We start from the raw sequence: 15,585 nt of genomic DNA on the forward strand, positions 1-15,585 counted from the left end.
CCTTACTGTATATCACAATTCCAGCAACTGGTTTCCTTCATGCTCCTAGCTTTTGGAGTCCCTCTGTCATCATTTGGGGTCCAGGTCCTGCTTTATTCCCAGTGTCTGCCTGAGAACTGGAGAACTGTTTGGAATCTGAGTTCCCGTGTTCGGTTGGGTCCTCCTGCTCAGACCTTCTTGGTGTCACTAAGGCCTGATCCATTCTAGGCCCAGGGATACATCAGTGAACAAGGAAGTCACCATTCCTGCTGTCAAGGAGCTTACATTATGGTGCTCTGTTTGCTGTGTCCCATCTACCTGTTGGGATGGCTATTAGTCATAAAAAGAATAAATCAGGATCATTGTTGAGGAAAATAAGGAGAAAGGCTGAAGAAGTGAAGTTGTTTGACTTGTGGAAGAGAGACCACAAAATATTAATACGTGTGAAAAATGCGCTGCTGAAGTTGGGAGAACATTCACTTTCTATTTCATCAAGAAGGAGACAAAGGAGTCGATTTTTCATTTCTGTAGAGTAATCTACATTAGGAATTTAGACTGTTGTGATAGTTCTGTGTGCTGTGACATAATGAAAATTGTTATCAGAGGAGTCAGTACCATCTCTTACTTTGGTTTTCTTCCAGAAAGGGGGTGATGTCTCTCTGCCTAGGTCATTTAAAGTCATCCTTTCCCTAAAGGTCATGTTGTGTTATGAACATGTCCTCCTCAGCCATGACAGGATTAGATTTTCAGAGGAGTGCATCTCTTTTTTTTTTTAATCACTTTATTATTAATTAATTAATTTATTTATTTTTGGCTGTGTTGGGTCTTCTTTTCTGTGCGCGGGCTCTCTCTAGTTGCGGCGAGCGGGGGCCACTCTTCATCGCGGTACGCATGCCTCTCACCATCGCGGCCTCTCTTGTTGCGGAGCACAGGCTCCAGACGCGCAGACTCAGTAGTTGTGGCTCACGGGCTTAGCTGCTCCGCGGCATGTGAGATCTTCCCAGACCAGGGCTCTAATCTGTGTCCCCTGCATTGGCAGGCAGACTCTCAACCACTGAGCCACCAGGGAAGCCCAGGAGTGCATCTCTTTTTCTGTCCTTCAGGGGGGTGAATGTCCATCCAGCTCTTCTGGAGACCAGCTTCCTGTTCTCTGGAGAGTCTCTGGTCAGCTGCGCAAAGGTCAACAGCCCTGAAGCCAGCTTGCTATGCTGATGGAGCCTTGGGGTCTGGCCCCTCCTTAGCCAGGCCTTGGCTTGGGCTGGCCTGTGAGAGACTTTACAGAACTGTGGCTTCTGTCTCTTGCGCCTGAACTTTTGTGGCTACTGACTCTGTATTCTGGGCACCTGAGTTACTCTCAACTCTCTGTACTCAGAAGAGCTTTGTATAGAAGGAGGTTGTTTCTTAATCTAGAATCTCCTTTACCCCACTCCTCTCTCCTCATAGTTATCTTTATGTTTGCATTCCTCATGGGATCAGTCTGTATATATAGTGTTCAGGGGTTCAGTATCACCAGATAAGGGGGTTGCGTTATGATGACCACATGTGCCTCCCATTTGAATGCTCATATTGTAATCCTTCTTTAACTGGCTGTAAGCCAAGCAAGGCCCGGCACATAATATCATTTACCTTTTAGTAGACCCAGGGACGTCAGGTTAAAGCATGGAAAAATTTCCTCTATTAAAATATCAGATACTGGGACTTCCCTGGTGGCATAGTGGCTAAGAATCCGCCTGCCAGTGCAGGCGACACAGGTTCGAGCCCTGGTCCCGGAAGCTCCCACATGCCGCGGAGCAACTAAGCCCATGTGCCTCAACTACTGTGAGCCTATGCTCTAGAGCCCGCGAGCCACAACTACTGAAGCCCGCGTGCCTAGAGCCCGTGCTCCACAAGAGAAGCCACCGCAATAAGCCCATGTGCCGCAACAAAGAACAGCCCCTGCTCGCCGCAACTAGAGAAAGCCCGTGCGCAGCAATGAAGACCCAACACAGCCAAAAATAAATAAATAAATTAAATTTATTAAAAAAGAAAATATCAGATACGCACAAGCATGGTTATTGTATAAGAAAACAGTCCTCCCTTAGCTGGAGAGTACAAGCACTTAGGGTTTCTTCCGGACTTTTACACTCAATCTGTCCAGCTCCTCCTCCCACGGGAGAAGTTTAAGGGGCTTCTGTTCAAGGTACAAGTGCCTCCTGAGTGCTGTGGGGGAGGTTGAATATGTCACTACTTCAATCTTGAGAATTTAATTAAAGCGTTAGCCCTCAGGGTAGATACTTGTTTTAATATATGTCACTGTCAACAACCATTAGCGATTCCCACGTGCCTACCTATCTCTGGTTAATTCCCCTCTATTAATGTTATAATTAACACTGATCAGAACTGATGGTAGATATCCAAAGAGTTGATGCTGATTTATAAAGTCCAGCTACCTTTGTTTATATCTGGGTATGAGTTCATGAAACCCCAGTGTCAATTGAATTTTCACATTTCTCAAGTCTCTATCAAAACCAGTTCAAGTGCTGTATATGATCACTGGCTGCAAGCTCTTGGGTTTCTTACAGGGCCAGTGAATAAGATCCTGCCCGTGAGGTCTCAGTTGTTTTCATGGATAGCTCAAGCTGAAATCAAGCTCTGAGCCTACTAGGGATTTTATTTTGAATTATATTGACATCATCATCAAACTGACAGTGATGTGCCTATAAATTTTTATGCTAACCCATAAAATTTAAAGTGACATGACCAACAAATAGTCAAGTCTTTCAAAAAAAAATGAGAGTTTTATTTTAAAGCCAAGAGTCTTGAACGGGAGATCAATAAATCATCAAGGAGGCATCATTTCAAAGAACTGTCGGCCTAAAGTGTGGCTCCCCTCTGTCCCGTGGAACATAGCGAAATTAAATACGGGTAATACTCAGTTTGTTTTGGAATTCAGATGCTTAAAAATGTGTAGCAATTGCTGCCTACTGATGTGTGTCAGGTTTCTAATGTAGGGGAAGTCCAAATTGGTTTACTTGGCAAGCATGTGTGATCTATAGGACGTGTTCTATATCATTAGAATGTGTAGTTATTCTCTTCGATGTTGGATAAACAGCCATGTTAATCCTGCTGTCTAAATAAAACCCTTGTTTCTGCCATTCTCAGTATTAGTTTAACAGGCGCTGGATGGAAACCTACAGTTCTACCTCTGCTCTCAGCTGAAATTTTTGTTGTATACTGGGCTTGCAATTTAAGTTTTTGGTTATACTCTGTTGTCTAGCAATTGATGATGGCTGGCAATAAGCTATTAAGCACGTATGCACGGTATGCAGGACGAGCATGAGGTTATCATTATCATTGCTATTGAATGTATTGGTACTTCGTGTACACCTTTGTCTCTGGAGCGCCTTAACTCTTCCTTTGAAAATGAACTCATGGTAGCATTTCATTTTGTTCCATGGGACTGGATGGAAAAGTTCTAGCAGTTTTTCAGCATATTCCTGACAGGGGTTTCTGAGCTTTACATAATGGCGATTCCCTCAAATGCACTGGTGATGAATAGGCCACAGGCATGCACTGTGCTGGTTTGTTTGAATTGATATATGATCTCTACTCTTTTTAATCCATTTAACTCCAAATTTGCAGTGACTGCAGCAGCTTTAATCTAGTGAGTTGAGTCCATTGTAAATAGAAACTGAGAGCAGATTTTCAGTGCCAACCCATAGATTAATAGACACTCACAGGCTAAAGTCTCTACCCTTCAGTTAGCTGCTTTTTTTTTTTTTTTTTTTTTTTTTTAAATCTCTGTGATTCACATAGGCCAAGTAATGGGATGGTGGTGCCTCTACTTAAAAGCCAGATATTGCTCAGGACAGCTAGTTGAGTACAGAAGGCCCTGAGTAGTCGGGGGATTTTGATGAAGGACTGGTGCCCAGAGTCCCCAGAATGACCTGGAACAGCTTGGGGCTAAGCAGGGGGGCTCACACAGGACAGTGCTGCAGTGGTAGGTACCCTCTGTTTTCTGGAAGCAAATGTGCTTGCTCATCCTGGGAACACCTCCCTGAAGCATCTATGTGGGAATTTCCCCACATCTAGCTTTTTTGGTTTGTACGTATGTGTAGGATTCTTGTTTTGGGGTTTCATGTGTTTGTGTAGTTACACTGGTGATTTTGCTATGTGACTTATTTTGAGGACTTTGGGTTTCCTGTGTAGTTGAGTGCACAGTGAAATTTTCTGAAAGGATTTAAGCTCTAGTAGCTCCTTTTATTGTTCCACGGGGCTTTCAGATGAAAAAAACAGTTAGCAGGCTATATATGACATGCTCAAGATCTCTGTGTTACCTTATCTGGTGAAGAGTACTGGCCCTGGAGACAGACAGTGGGCATTCAAAGCCTATGTCTATCACTCATTTGCTGTGCCAGCTCAGGGAAGTTACTTATCTCTGCTTCAGTTTTCACATCTGAAGCTGAAGAAAGGATTATACCGAATTCACTCACAGGGACACCATAAGGATTAAATAAGGTGTGTACAATGCTAGGAGCAGTGTCTGAAACATAGTAAAGTGCTTCAGAAATGTTAGTAATCCTCAAAATTCTCCATCGTTTCAACACAGTGGGAAAGGATTATCTCCTCCCTAGTTGAGTGTTACTAAACTGGCTACACTGTAAAAAAAAAAAAAAAAAAAATTTTTTTTCCCTGAATAAAAGAAAGAAATGCTGATTCTAAAAAATTACAATATAGTTAAATTTCAGAAGAAAATAAGAACACTTGGAGGTTCCATTGTTAATCTTTTTCACATGTTTTTTCTAGTCCTTTATTCTGTGTTTCTATACACATGTATTTTACATAATTAAACTCGTATATTTAGTTTGGATCCTTTTTTCACATAGCTTGTCAAACATTCTCTAGGTAGTTGCAGTGTCTTAAAAACATTGTTAATGGCTAGATAGTATTCCAAAGCATGAATATATATTTTATTTAATCATTCCCTTGTTGATAGGCATTTAGCTTTAGTTATTTACTATTATAACTAATACTAAGGAAATATCCTTGTACATAGATTTTTATATTTCTGGTGATTGCTTTATGATAGCTTTCTAGCTATAATGATTATTGACTAAAATAAGTACAAACATTTTTACGAAACTTGCTGCATCTTGCCTGATGACTGACTTCTCATTAAGTTTGTTACGATTCATGATCTCAGTTTATAATACATTAGCGGTGTGTGAAAGTTCCTGTGAAATCCACTCCTCACCAAGTTACCTAGGTGCTTTGAATGAAGAGCCAGAGGACAGGGTCTGTGGAAGGTCCAGGCTGGGCACCACCCGGAGGCTCTTACACTGAGAAGCTACTGCTGCTCTCCACTTACTTTTGTGCTACTTTGCATGTTGTAAACAAAATTGTGAATATACTTTAAAAAATTGAATGGGTAATTTGGGATTATTTTGGGTTTTACAGGCTATTTTTCCTTTTAAGCTCCTATGCCAGAGGCCCTAACAGCTCTGGCATTGTGTGGGAATATTCTCTAACTGGGAAAAGCAAGGAATTCTGAAATCAGGCCTGAAATCTTGCAGATGGTTCCCATGACCTGAAGCGTGGAGCTGGTGGGAAGGGCCCGGATCTAGAGTTGGCCTGAGTTTGAATTTTTGTTCTAGCACATCTTGTCCACTTGAATATTTTTCTTGGATCTTAATATATCTCCTTGCAGAAGTTTCATGAAGATTTAGAGAAGGGCATGTTTGTGTAGTGGTCTTCGGTAAATGGTAGCTTTTATAATCGTTGACTCATTAAGTGACGTGGCTGCCGTGTTTGTGTCATCCAGTGCCCCTGCTGACTTTAGAATTGGTGTTTGTTTTATGATTTTTTTTGAATGGGCTGCACAGAAGGTTATTTACTGCTGCTGAGACATTGGGTATTTAAAAAGGGGTCGACATTTCTGGGCTCTCAAAAAATCCATGAGGGTTCCTTGGTGGTCAAATGCATACTCATGGGCCATGCCTGCTTTTTAAAAGTCATCTAGGGCTTCCCTGGTAGCGCAGTGGTTAAGAATCCGCCTGCCAATGCAGGGGACGTGGGTTCGAGCCCTGGTCCGGGAAGATCCCACATGCCACGGAGCAACTAAGCCCATGCACCACAACTACTGAGCCTGTGCTCTAGAGCCCGCAAGCCACAACTACTGAGCCCGCGTGCCACAACTACTGAAGCCCACGTGCCTAGAACCCGTGCTCCGCAACAAGTGAAGCCACCGCAACGAGAAGACTGCGAACCGCAACGAAGAGTAGCCCCCGCTCACCACAACTAGAGAAAGCCCGTGCACAGCAACGAGGACCCAATGCAGCCAAAAAATAAATAAATACATTTAAAAAAAAATAAAAATAAAAAATAAAAGTCATCTACCTGCCCTGTGGAGCCACTGAGCGCTCACACTGGGTATCTGGCTTGGCCCTTGAGGGTGCCCCAGAGCCACTCAGGATAAACGCAAAGCACTGCCCATTGCTGTGCTGTTGGGCTCCATATCTAACCCGTACACAAGCTTTTCCAAGGAGGAGCCTAGGGCGAGAGGGCTGGAGAACTTTTTGGGAGGAAAAGACTCCCCTGTGGATGAGGAGGGTGAGGTGCAGTTTGCTCCCTCCCCTCGCTCTCCCTTCTCTTGACATCACAAGATTGTGGTGGGGGATCTTTGTAAGGAAAAGCAAGAAGAGAGGTTTTCCAAGCCTTCCTTGGGGCCACTTTGGTTTCCATCTCTTTTCCGGATTGAGCGGGAAATTGACCCAAAGATGCCTTTTGCTTTTCAGATAGCTTTGGTTCTGGGAAGCTAAAGGAACTAGAAATCCATCACTTGGCACCAATTTTGTGTTACGGAAACCACTGTCTTTTTGTATAAGATTATCTAGGAGTATTAATTATTTGAATTATTTAACAGGAGTATTTCTGAGATATCTCAAATTTTGGGGTGCTACTGTGTGTTCAAAGTCCTGGTTAGTTCAGATTAAACAATAAAATCCACTTCTTTTCTGGGTCGATGTAAAGGATTTCCAGACTAATTATAATAGCATAACAATGATAATATAAAATAATTGTGAGTCTAAGCACTTTATATGTATTAAAATTTTGCAGTAACACTTTGAAGTGGGAACTATTAATATGCCTACCGTACAAATAAGGAAACCAAGGAGCAAAGATTTTAAGTAACTTGCCCAAGGTCACACAGCTAGTTGGTGGCAGAGTCAGTATTTGAACCCAGGGAAACCTGGGGTCTTAAACTCCTTTTTTTTTTTTTAAAGTATTTATTTATTTATTTATTTGGTTGCGTCTGGTCTTAGTTGCGGCTGGGGGGCTCCTTAGTTGTGGCATACAAACTCTTAGTTGAGGCATGCATGTGGGATCTAGTTCCTGGATCAGGGATCGAACCCGGGTCCCCTGCATTGGGAGCGCGAAGTCTTAACTACTGTGCCACCAGGGAAGTCCCCATAGGCTCTTAAACCCTTAACTGCTGTTTTGTATAGTTGTGTATATATGTATGCCAGATAAAATCTTGCCAGAGGATGTTTTAATTGTTTATACCCACACACACACCTTTGAAATTCAAATTTCTCAGGAGTATTTAAGAGTAAATAGTGGGGTTTGCAAATTGGCTGAGGGGTATGCCAGTTGGGAAACAAGTGAATGGGAATTGGGGTAGAGCTTTGCATCTTAGAGGAGAGGGGTCGGTTAGGAGTCTGGGCTGGGTGGTCCTGATGAGAATAGAGTAAAGGGGTTGACACTGGCATGGGAGGTGCTGGGAGTCTCAGGGGCCACATCTGAAGCCCTGAAGAAGAAAATGGTAAGAGGGGTTGATACTAGATAGAGAATTCTGGGAGTAAGGGAGTTAATGCTCAAGATGAAGAGACCTAGTTACAACGCTTAAATACAAGACTATAGTAAATTGTTTTTGAAATATCTACCTGTCTTTCTGCCTGTCTCTGTGAAGAAGTGGATTAAAACATGCAAATAATGCTTTTGTATACTTGAGGGAAAATTGTCCTCTGATAACATGCTGGTTCATTCACTAAAAACTGGCTGTTTCAGACCCATTCATGCTACTTACATTGCCCACAGGGATATGCTTTTTACCTGAGAAGTAACCCTCACTGCCTAAGTGTTTTTTTTTTACTGTAACCTCATTCATTCTAAGTTGGAAACACGCCAGTCTTTTCTGTGATCGTTGCTGTGTTTGTGTGTGGAATCAGGACAAAAATCAAGGAAAAGCTTCAACACTGCCAGTACATACGTGCTTAACCTGACTGGCACAAACGCAGTGTGCAGTGTAGAGGACCACACGTAGCTTATTTTCAGTGGATTGTTTTCGCCTCAAATGGAGTGATGTTTGCTTCCGAGAGTGTGTGCGTGTCTGTGTGTGCTTCAGTGTGTCTCTGTGTGTGTGCATTCATTTTCTGCATTCAGCCTGCGTCACTACCATGGTAATCAGTGTTTCTCAGTGGCCTCTGTAGGTGAGGAGGTTTCTTTGCTGGTTAAAGACCTACACTTCCCAGACATTAAATGTGCATGATGCCTTGAGGGCTCTCAGCGCTGCACTAAGCATGCATGTCTCATACCCAAAGTAGCCACAGTGCCTGCATTCCCACAATAGCGGCAGCCCTGAGCAGATGCTCCTAGTGTTCTTATCTGGCTGTGCTTTTCACTTTGGGACAAAGTTCTGTAATCATATCTCATGGATTTATTTTTTCCACACTGTAAAGCCTGAATTGTGAAGACCTCATCATGCCATAAAGGGCAACATGAGTCAAGTTCTTGGGGCTGCTAAGGATTTCTTTGCCTTTTTTTTTCTTTTTCCCTTTTGGAGATGTGTATCAGGAAAAGGCTTTGCCTTTAGAGAGAAATTTTACTGCTCTTGCCAATAATGTTTAACAATATTAAATTTAATGGCAGACCTTGAAGTGTATAAAAACTTAAGTCCAGAAAAAGGTAAGAGTCATACTACCAATTTTAAGGTAAGTGTAATAGTCCTAGTAAAAGATGCTATACATGTCATTTTATTTCATGTCGAGTTAAGTTAAAGATTTATTTGAACTCTTGACAACATATTTGAGGTATTGTATTTCAATATGAGAGGAAAAGGTAACAAAGTATTTTTGATTAGTCTTTTTTTCTTGCCAATGTGTACTTTTATAATGGTAGAATTTGCATGCTGACAAATTGGAAGTGTATCATTATAGTAAAGTGGTCAGTGACAAAACCATTTGTATTCTTAGGATATAAGTCAAGGATACAGACATGCTTAAAAATCTCATTTGTCTGATACTTATAAACAGTGGGTTTTAATTTAAACATTGTCTAGTCTTATTCAGTTTGAATAATGATGGCTAAAACTCTATTTTAACTTCCTACATTAATCTGGACAAAATCATTCCCAATTTGTATCAATTAAAGATAGTCATGAAGAGTGAAAATAATTAGCTTTTGAAAATGAAATGGCATAAGTATTCAGCCTGGATAAAATGGAGGCAGAATCCATGTATCATGTTCTCAGAGGCTATCTGTCAGCTCCCCTGCATGAAAAACACATTTTAAAGTATGAGTTAGGAGATCGGAAATTTGAAATATATGGAGATTGTTTTTGAATTATAAGAAATGTTCCTGCCTGGTCAGACAGAATAAATGACATGTCAAGAAATGTCTTCTGAACTTGTCTTCAAACTGAAATTTGTCAGCTATTTAGATTATTTATGTGCGTCTACTCAAATGTAACTTTATCATGTGAATGCTACATCTGAGAGCCTGTCTGGAGGTTGGTGCTAGTTGATGATATCAACTTCAATGTGCCATGTTTGCAGTACCAGCAGGGATGCTTGCTTTTTATTCAAAATATAAATTAAACCATGGTTGAGGTTTTCTGGGTATAACTGACTTTTCTAAGACTTAGGAAGGAGCTTTTATACAGAAATAGGGTAGGATTTGGTTTACTCAGTATGCAGTTTGTCAGAAGGGTTTTCCATTAGAGTTTTATCTTTTAATATGTTTGGAAACTCTTTTGTATGCTGAACGTGGGAGTCAATTGAATGGCATAGCATAGCAGCAGAATTGTCTTGCTTTACACATCATGGAAGTAATGATGAAAATGACTTCTATTACTTTTATCACATAAAGTAATCTTTAGGATTAAAGTTAAAATTAAGCTTTGATTCTTAAACCTAATGGAAATTTGAATGAATTTTTCTAGTCAGATAAGCTTTTAAAGTTGACAAATGTAAGGTGTCTTGTTTGAAGGTAGATGTAGTCACATAGAGATGGTCTTACTAGAGATTTTTTAAATGGGCATATACTTCATATTTTACTTAATAGATTTTCATTTATTCATTTTAATGATTTATTTTGCTGAGTGAAAAATTTTCTTTATGGACTGTCCATCTTGGTATTAAAATCATCTTAGTGGGTAGCAAGACTTTTTAAGAATAAATCTTTCTTCTGAATTCCAAATCACTATGAAGTGGAACCTTTTAAATTATACAGATCAACTCCATTTCAAAGTGTGTGAAATTAATAGATTCTGAATTCTCTTGAAATCTGAGTTGCATTATTTAACAGTAATGTCAGTGGATGTGATTTCAATTTATGGGGGTACGAAGTTGAAAAATGTTCATTCAGAGGCAGGAAGACCAGAAAGAAGAAACCTGAGTTTTGATGGTATATCCTTAGTCTTAAAACATCTATTAAGTGTAAAACTCATGTTTGCTCTTACATTTTGTATTTGTGCATATCCTTAGGGAATTATTCTTATTGTTATCATTTGCCTTGTAATTTAATGCAACGTACTATAAACCTCCGAATTAGAAGGCATCTTTATTGATTCTTAAAACAACACTGAATATGTAAGGGACTTGATTTGCAGCATAAAAACAGAAGTCAGAGCAAGCTTTGGACATGTAAGGCAAGTGTTTTATAATCTCATCATGTCTAGGGACCCCAGTTTCCTTTTTAGTAACAAGAGAGAACACTGCTTTCTTGCTTTACTTAACAAGGTTGTTACAAGAATTACTGGTATAATGTCTCTGAAAGCATTTGGAAGATGGAAAAGGACGACAGAAATGGAAAATGATACAGTCATGAAAATAAGGATAATGCATATTCTGTCTGCTTTAGTTGAAAAGAATTTGCATTTGTTCTGGAGTGCAAATCAAAAGCACTTTGACCTAGAACCTTGGTACCATCTGCTACTAATTTTCCCCTTGGCTTAATATAACCTACATGCCAGCAGTGTGCGTGCTGTGTTTGAATGCCTTATGGAAGGGCTGGTGTCAATGTAAGAGTGAGTCCTAGATTCCTAAAGCAGGAAGAAACCATAATAATCTTTCTCTTTTTAAAGGAGAAAAAAAAGGCTGTGCAATTTTCTCTTAAGACATGGATCAGATCTGTGACTGGAATCAGGCCCTCCAATTCCCAGATCATGATGGCTGGACCCACTCTCTTCAAATACAGATTTTTGCTTTTAGCAGATGCTAAACATGTAGATATTTGTGATCTCTCTCATCTTGCGTCATTTGAATTCTTTGTTCAAGGCCATTTTTAAGGAGGGGAAAACTGAGAGGTCCTTGTGGAATTCTTAACTGCTGAAAATGAATAACCAAATATATCAAATATATACTTTATTTACAAGGTGCCAATTGGGGGTATGAAAGTGAATAAAAGTATTAACCTCTTTTCCAATAAGTCATGACCTAGTGCAAAGACATGCTCATATCATTGTAACTACGGTAGCGCTGTAGCAGGGGAGAATTCCAATGGTACCTTGAGCATGGAGAAGTCAGCAAAGGATTTCTGGAGGTGACATTTGAACTGAGCCTTGAAGGATAAGAAGGATTATATCAGGTGGATAGGCAAAGATTGAAGATGAAGTAGGCAAGGGCCAATCAAAGACCTCATAATCCAGGTTGAGAAATGTAGGCATTATCCAAGAAAAAAAAAGCAGATGGTTTTAAGCTGGGGAGAGATTAACCTGATTTGAATTTCAGATCTCTCTGACAACAGTTTAGGGAATGATGGGAGGGATGAGGCTTGAGCAAGGGAGACCAGAAGGCTGTTGAAGTGAACAGGTGAGAATACAGTGGCCTCAACTTGGGTTTCTTAGCTTAGATGTTCTTTCAGGAGAAAACACTAGGCTCTCAAGTCCACATTGGTGTCCTCTGCCCTGGTCACAGCTGCCCTAGAACTCACACTGCTTCTTCCTCTGCATACGCTTTGTATCCAGTCACTGTCTTGTAGTTGAACTAAATTAGCTACAAGTAGGTATTTGCCTTATACGAAATTTAACATTTCTGTTCTTACTAAGTTTGCAACCTCTTGCCCATTAGACAGAATTGTGCCTAATAATGAATATCTCTTCTCTTCTCTTACAGAGAACAAAAAACTATTTCCCCAAGAAGCTCAGAGAACCCCAACTCCACCTTTTTTAGGTTGTAGGACATTGGTTTCAGTGTTGTCATGTTGCTTGCATAATCACTCCAACTAAAACATTAGAGCTGGGAGGTCGGTGGCCATTTCTTGGTGCTTAATTTTGTTTTTGTTGAAAATGGCTCTTTCCTTATTTAATGAGGATGATGATACTCCTGACGCCGTGTACTTTATCCTGATCCACAGATCTATCAGTCGTTTTTTTTTTTTTTTTTACTTTTTATATTTTTTATTAGCAGTTATGCACATCTTGGCATACTTGCCTCTCTCCTTCAGGATAAACTCCAAGAAATGGAACTGCAGGGTCAACTGGGGCAAACATTTTTTTTTTTTAACTTTTTATTTTATATTGGAGTATAGCCAATTAACAATGTTGTGATAGTTTCAGGTGCACAGCAGAGGGACTCAGCCATACATATACATGTAACCATTCTCCTCCAAACTCCCCTCCCATCCAGGCTGCCGCATAACATTGAGCAGAGGTCCCTGTGCTATATAGTAGGTCCTTGTTGGTTGTCCATTTAAAATGTAACAGTGTGTACATGTCGATCCCAAACTCCCTGACTATCCCTTCCCCGCATCCTTCCCCCCTGGTAACCACAAGTTCATTCTCTAAGTCTATTTCTTGAACTATCTGTTAGGGCAAGTTCTCCATCATTGTCCTTATTCAAAAAATTTTGGCTCTTTTCACGTATTTTCTATTCCAGATGAATTTTAGAAATAGCCTCTCTAGTCCCAAGAGTAATTTTGTTGGGATTTTTGATTGGAATTGCATTACATTTATAAATTAACTGCGGAGAACCATCTACATTAAGATATTGAGTCCTCCTTTTCAGGAACACAGTAGAAGGCACCATATTTAGGTCTTCTTTTATGTCAGTGAAGATTTAGAGTTTTCTTCTCATGCAGGTTGTCCATGTTTCTTTTTAGGTTTATTCTTGTGGTTTTAGTTGGTATTGTGAATAGATTTTTTTCAGTTATATTTTCTTATTTTTGAAAATAGAAATTTAAACATAGTAGTATAGAAGAATTAGCACAAAAAGTATAGTTCCCTCTCTTAGCCCTCTTCACCTCTTACTTAAATAAACTACTTTTACTATCCTTTTTTGTAGAGTTTTAGTGTTACTTTCATATCTCTAAATGATGTACTATATTATTTACTGATTTTCAATTTTTGATATTGTCTATTGATTTTATTCTATGGTAGATGAGGAATTAACTCACTTATAACCCATGTCTCTCAGTTACTCCATTGCTTACCTTTCTAACTTTAACAATTCTTTTATACTTTCGTGTTCCCTGCTCTGCCAAATAGAAATACTCTATTCAGGGGGCTTCCCTGGTGGCACAGTGGTTAAGAATCTGCCTGCCAGTGCAGGGGACACGGGTTCGAGCCCTGGTCTGGGAAGATCCCATATGCCGCAGAGCAACTAAGCCCGTGTGCCACAACTACTGAGCCTGTGCTCTACAGCCCCCGAGCCACAGCTACTGAGCACCTGTGCCACAGTTACTGAAGCCCATGCGCCTAGAGCCTGTGCTCTGCAACAAGAGAAGCCACTGTGATGAGAAGCCCGTGCACTGCAAAGAAGAGTAAAAAGAAGAAGAGCCCGCTCACTGCAACTAGAGAAAGCCTGCACGCAGCAACGAAGGCCCAAAGCAGCCATAAATAAATAAATTAAAAAAAAAAAAAAGAAATACTCTATTCAGTGATCATAGCACTACCTTTTACCAATCCTTTCTCTCGGTTATCCCTCCTAACTTTTCTCACATATAATAATTTTTCCATTCTTTTTCTGTATTCATAAATACTCATTCCATGTTTCAATAATAGGTTGATTTAAAAAGTTTATTTATTATTTTTGTTGGCTGCATTGGGTCTTCGTTGCTGCACGTGGGGTTTCTCTAGTTGTGGCGAGCGGGGGCTACTCTTCATTGTGGTGCGTGGGTTTCTGATTGTGGTAGATTCTCTTGTTGCGGAGCACGGGCTCTTGGCACATGGGCTCAGTAGTTGTGGCTCGCAGGCTCTAGAGCTCAGGCTCAGTAGTTGTGGCTCATGGGCTGAGTTGCTCTGTGGCATGTGGGATCTTCCCAGACCAGGGATCGAACCCATGTCCCCTGTATCGGCAGGTGGATTCTTAACCACTGCGCCACCAGGGAAGTCCTAAAAAGTTTATTATCAGTAAGCAAAGTTTATATACTATGATTACATATGTTTACACAATTTTGACTATATGAATGCTCACCAGAGCAAGGTAATTGCCTAAGTTTAACTTTATTTAAGGGCACTACTTCAGAAGTTGGTATATGAGGAAAAGGACAGATTCTGGAGATTTCTTTATCATATGATGGCATCAAATTCATTAGAGAAAATTGAGAACCTGATAATTTGACAGATAGCAGTCTTGATTGTAGCTCAATGAGGCAAGTATAGGTATCTCCATTTTTGGGGTGTGGAATTTGAGGTGCGGAGAGAGAAAAATATCGTAACTTGCCCTAGGTCATAGTGAAATGGGTAGAGCTGACGTTTGAATCCTGTTGGCTGACTTTGGAGCTCGACTTGCAGTCATGTTCCCTCTCTTAGTGATGATATTATTGTCCTGTAGGTGGTAAGATATGTAGGCAGGAAGCAATCGATTGCCTTCTCTGTACAGGGTGCTCTACCGTATCTCTACAGACATCTTGGTTTAACTTCTGCTTTCTGCAGATGTCTTTCCCCAGCCATTAGCCTGGCCTGACATTACCTTGAGTAAAGGGACCTGCAAATGAGTACTTCCTGAGTAAGAAACAGAAAGAAGAATGTGTGGTAGATTACATGGGGGTTAGTATAGGGAAGCAGTGGGATAAGAATGGTTAGCGTGGGACCAGATCACACAAGGTTTTTGTTACCCCCATGAGGAGTTTGGGCTGGATCTAACAAAGAACGGGAGAGGATGGTAAGCTTTGGAGTGAATGGATGATATAAAAGTGGTATTTTACGGAAAAAAATGGTATTTTAGGAAAATATAGGGTATTTAAGGAGAAAAGAAGTGCTGTGAAGGATTGATTCAACAGCCAAAGATAAAGAGTCCTGCAATCTACTTGAGAAATTGGTTCAGGCATATCAAGGCCATGAGCACTTGTCATTGAGGTTTTGACGAATGATCTGTTATGGTCTCTAATTACTTGTCAGGAAAACAGAAG

General features: G+C 40.4%; 1 protein-coding gene across 8 annotated transcripts in view; it reads left to right on the forward strand.

Moving 5' to 3' along the window:
* The window catches only part of PLCH1 (phospholipase C eta 1), a 225,755-nt gene that overhangs the window by 44,844 nt on the left and 165,326 nt on the right, over positions 1–15,585 (forward strand). The window contains exon 1 of one of the 8 annotated variants that reach the window (XM_082394318.1): positions 1,891–8,922. The exons of the other annotated variants lie outside the window; for them this stretch is intronic. Coding sequence (XP_082250444.1) covers positions 8,880–8,922 — 43 coding nt within the window. The 5' untranslated portion in view covers positions 1,891–8,879. Of the gene's footprint in view, positions 1–1,890; positions 8,923–15,585 lie in introns of those variants that run through there. 8 annotated transcript variants of the gene reach the window in all.

The sequence above is a fragment of the Balaenoptera borealis genome (assembly GCF_965194805.1).
Source record: "Balaenoptera borealis genome assembly, chromosome: 5".
In the NCBI taxonomy this organism is placed as follows: Eukaryota; Metazoa; Chordata; class Mammalia; order Artiodactyla; family Balaenopteridae; genus Balaenoptera; species Balaenoptera borealis.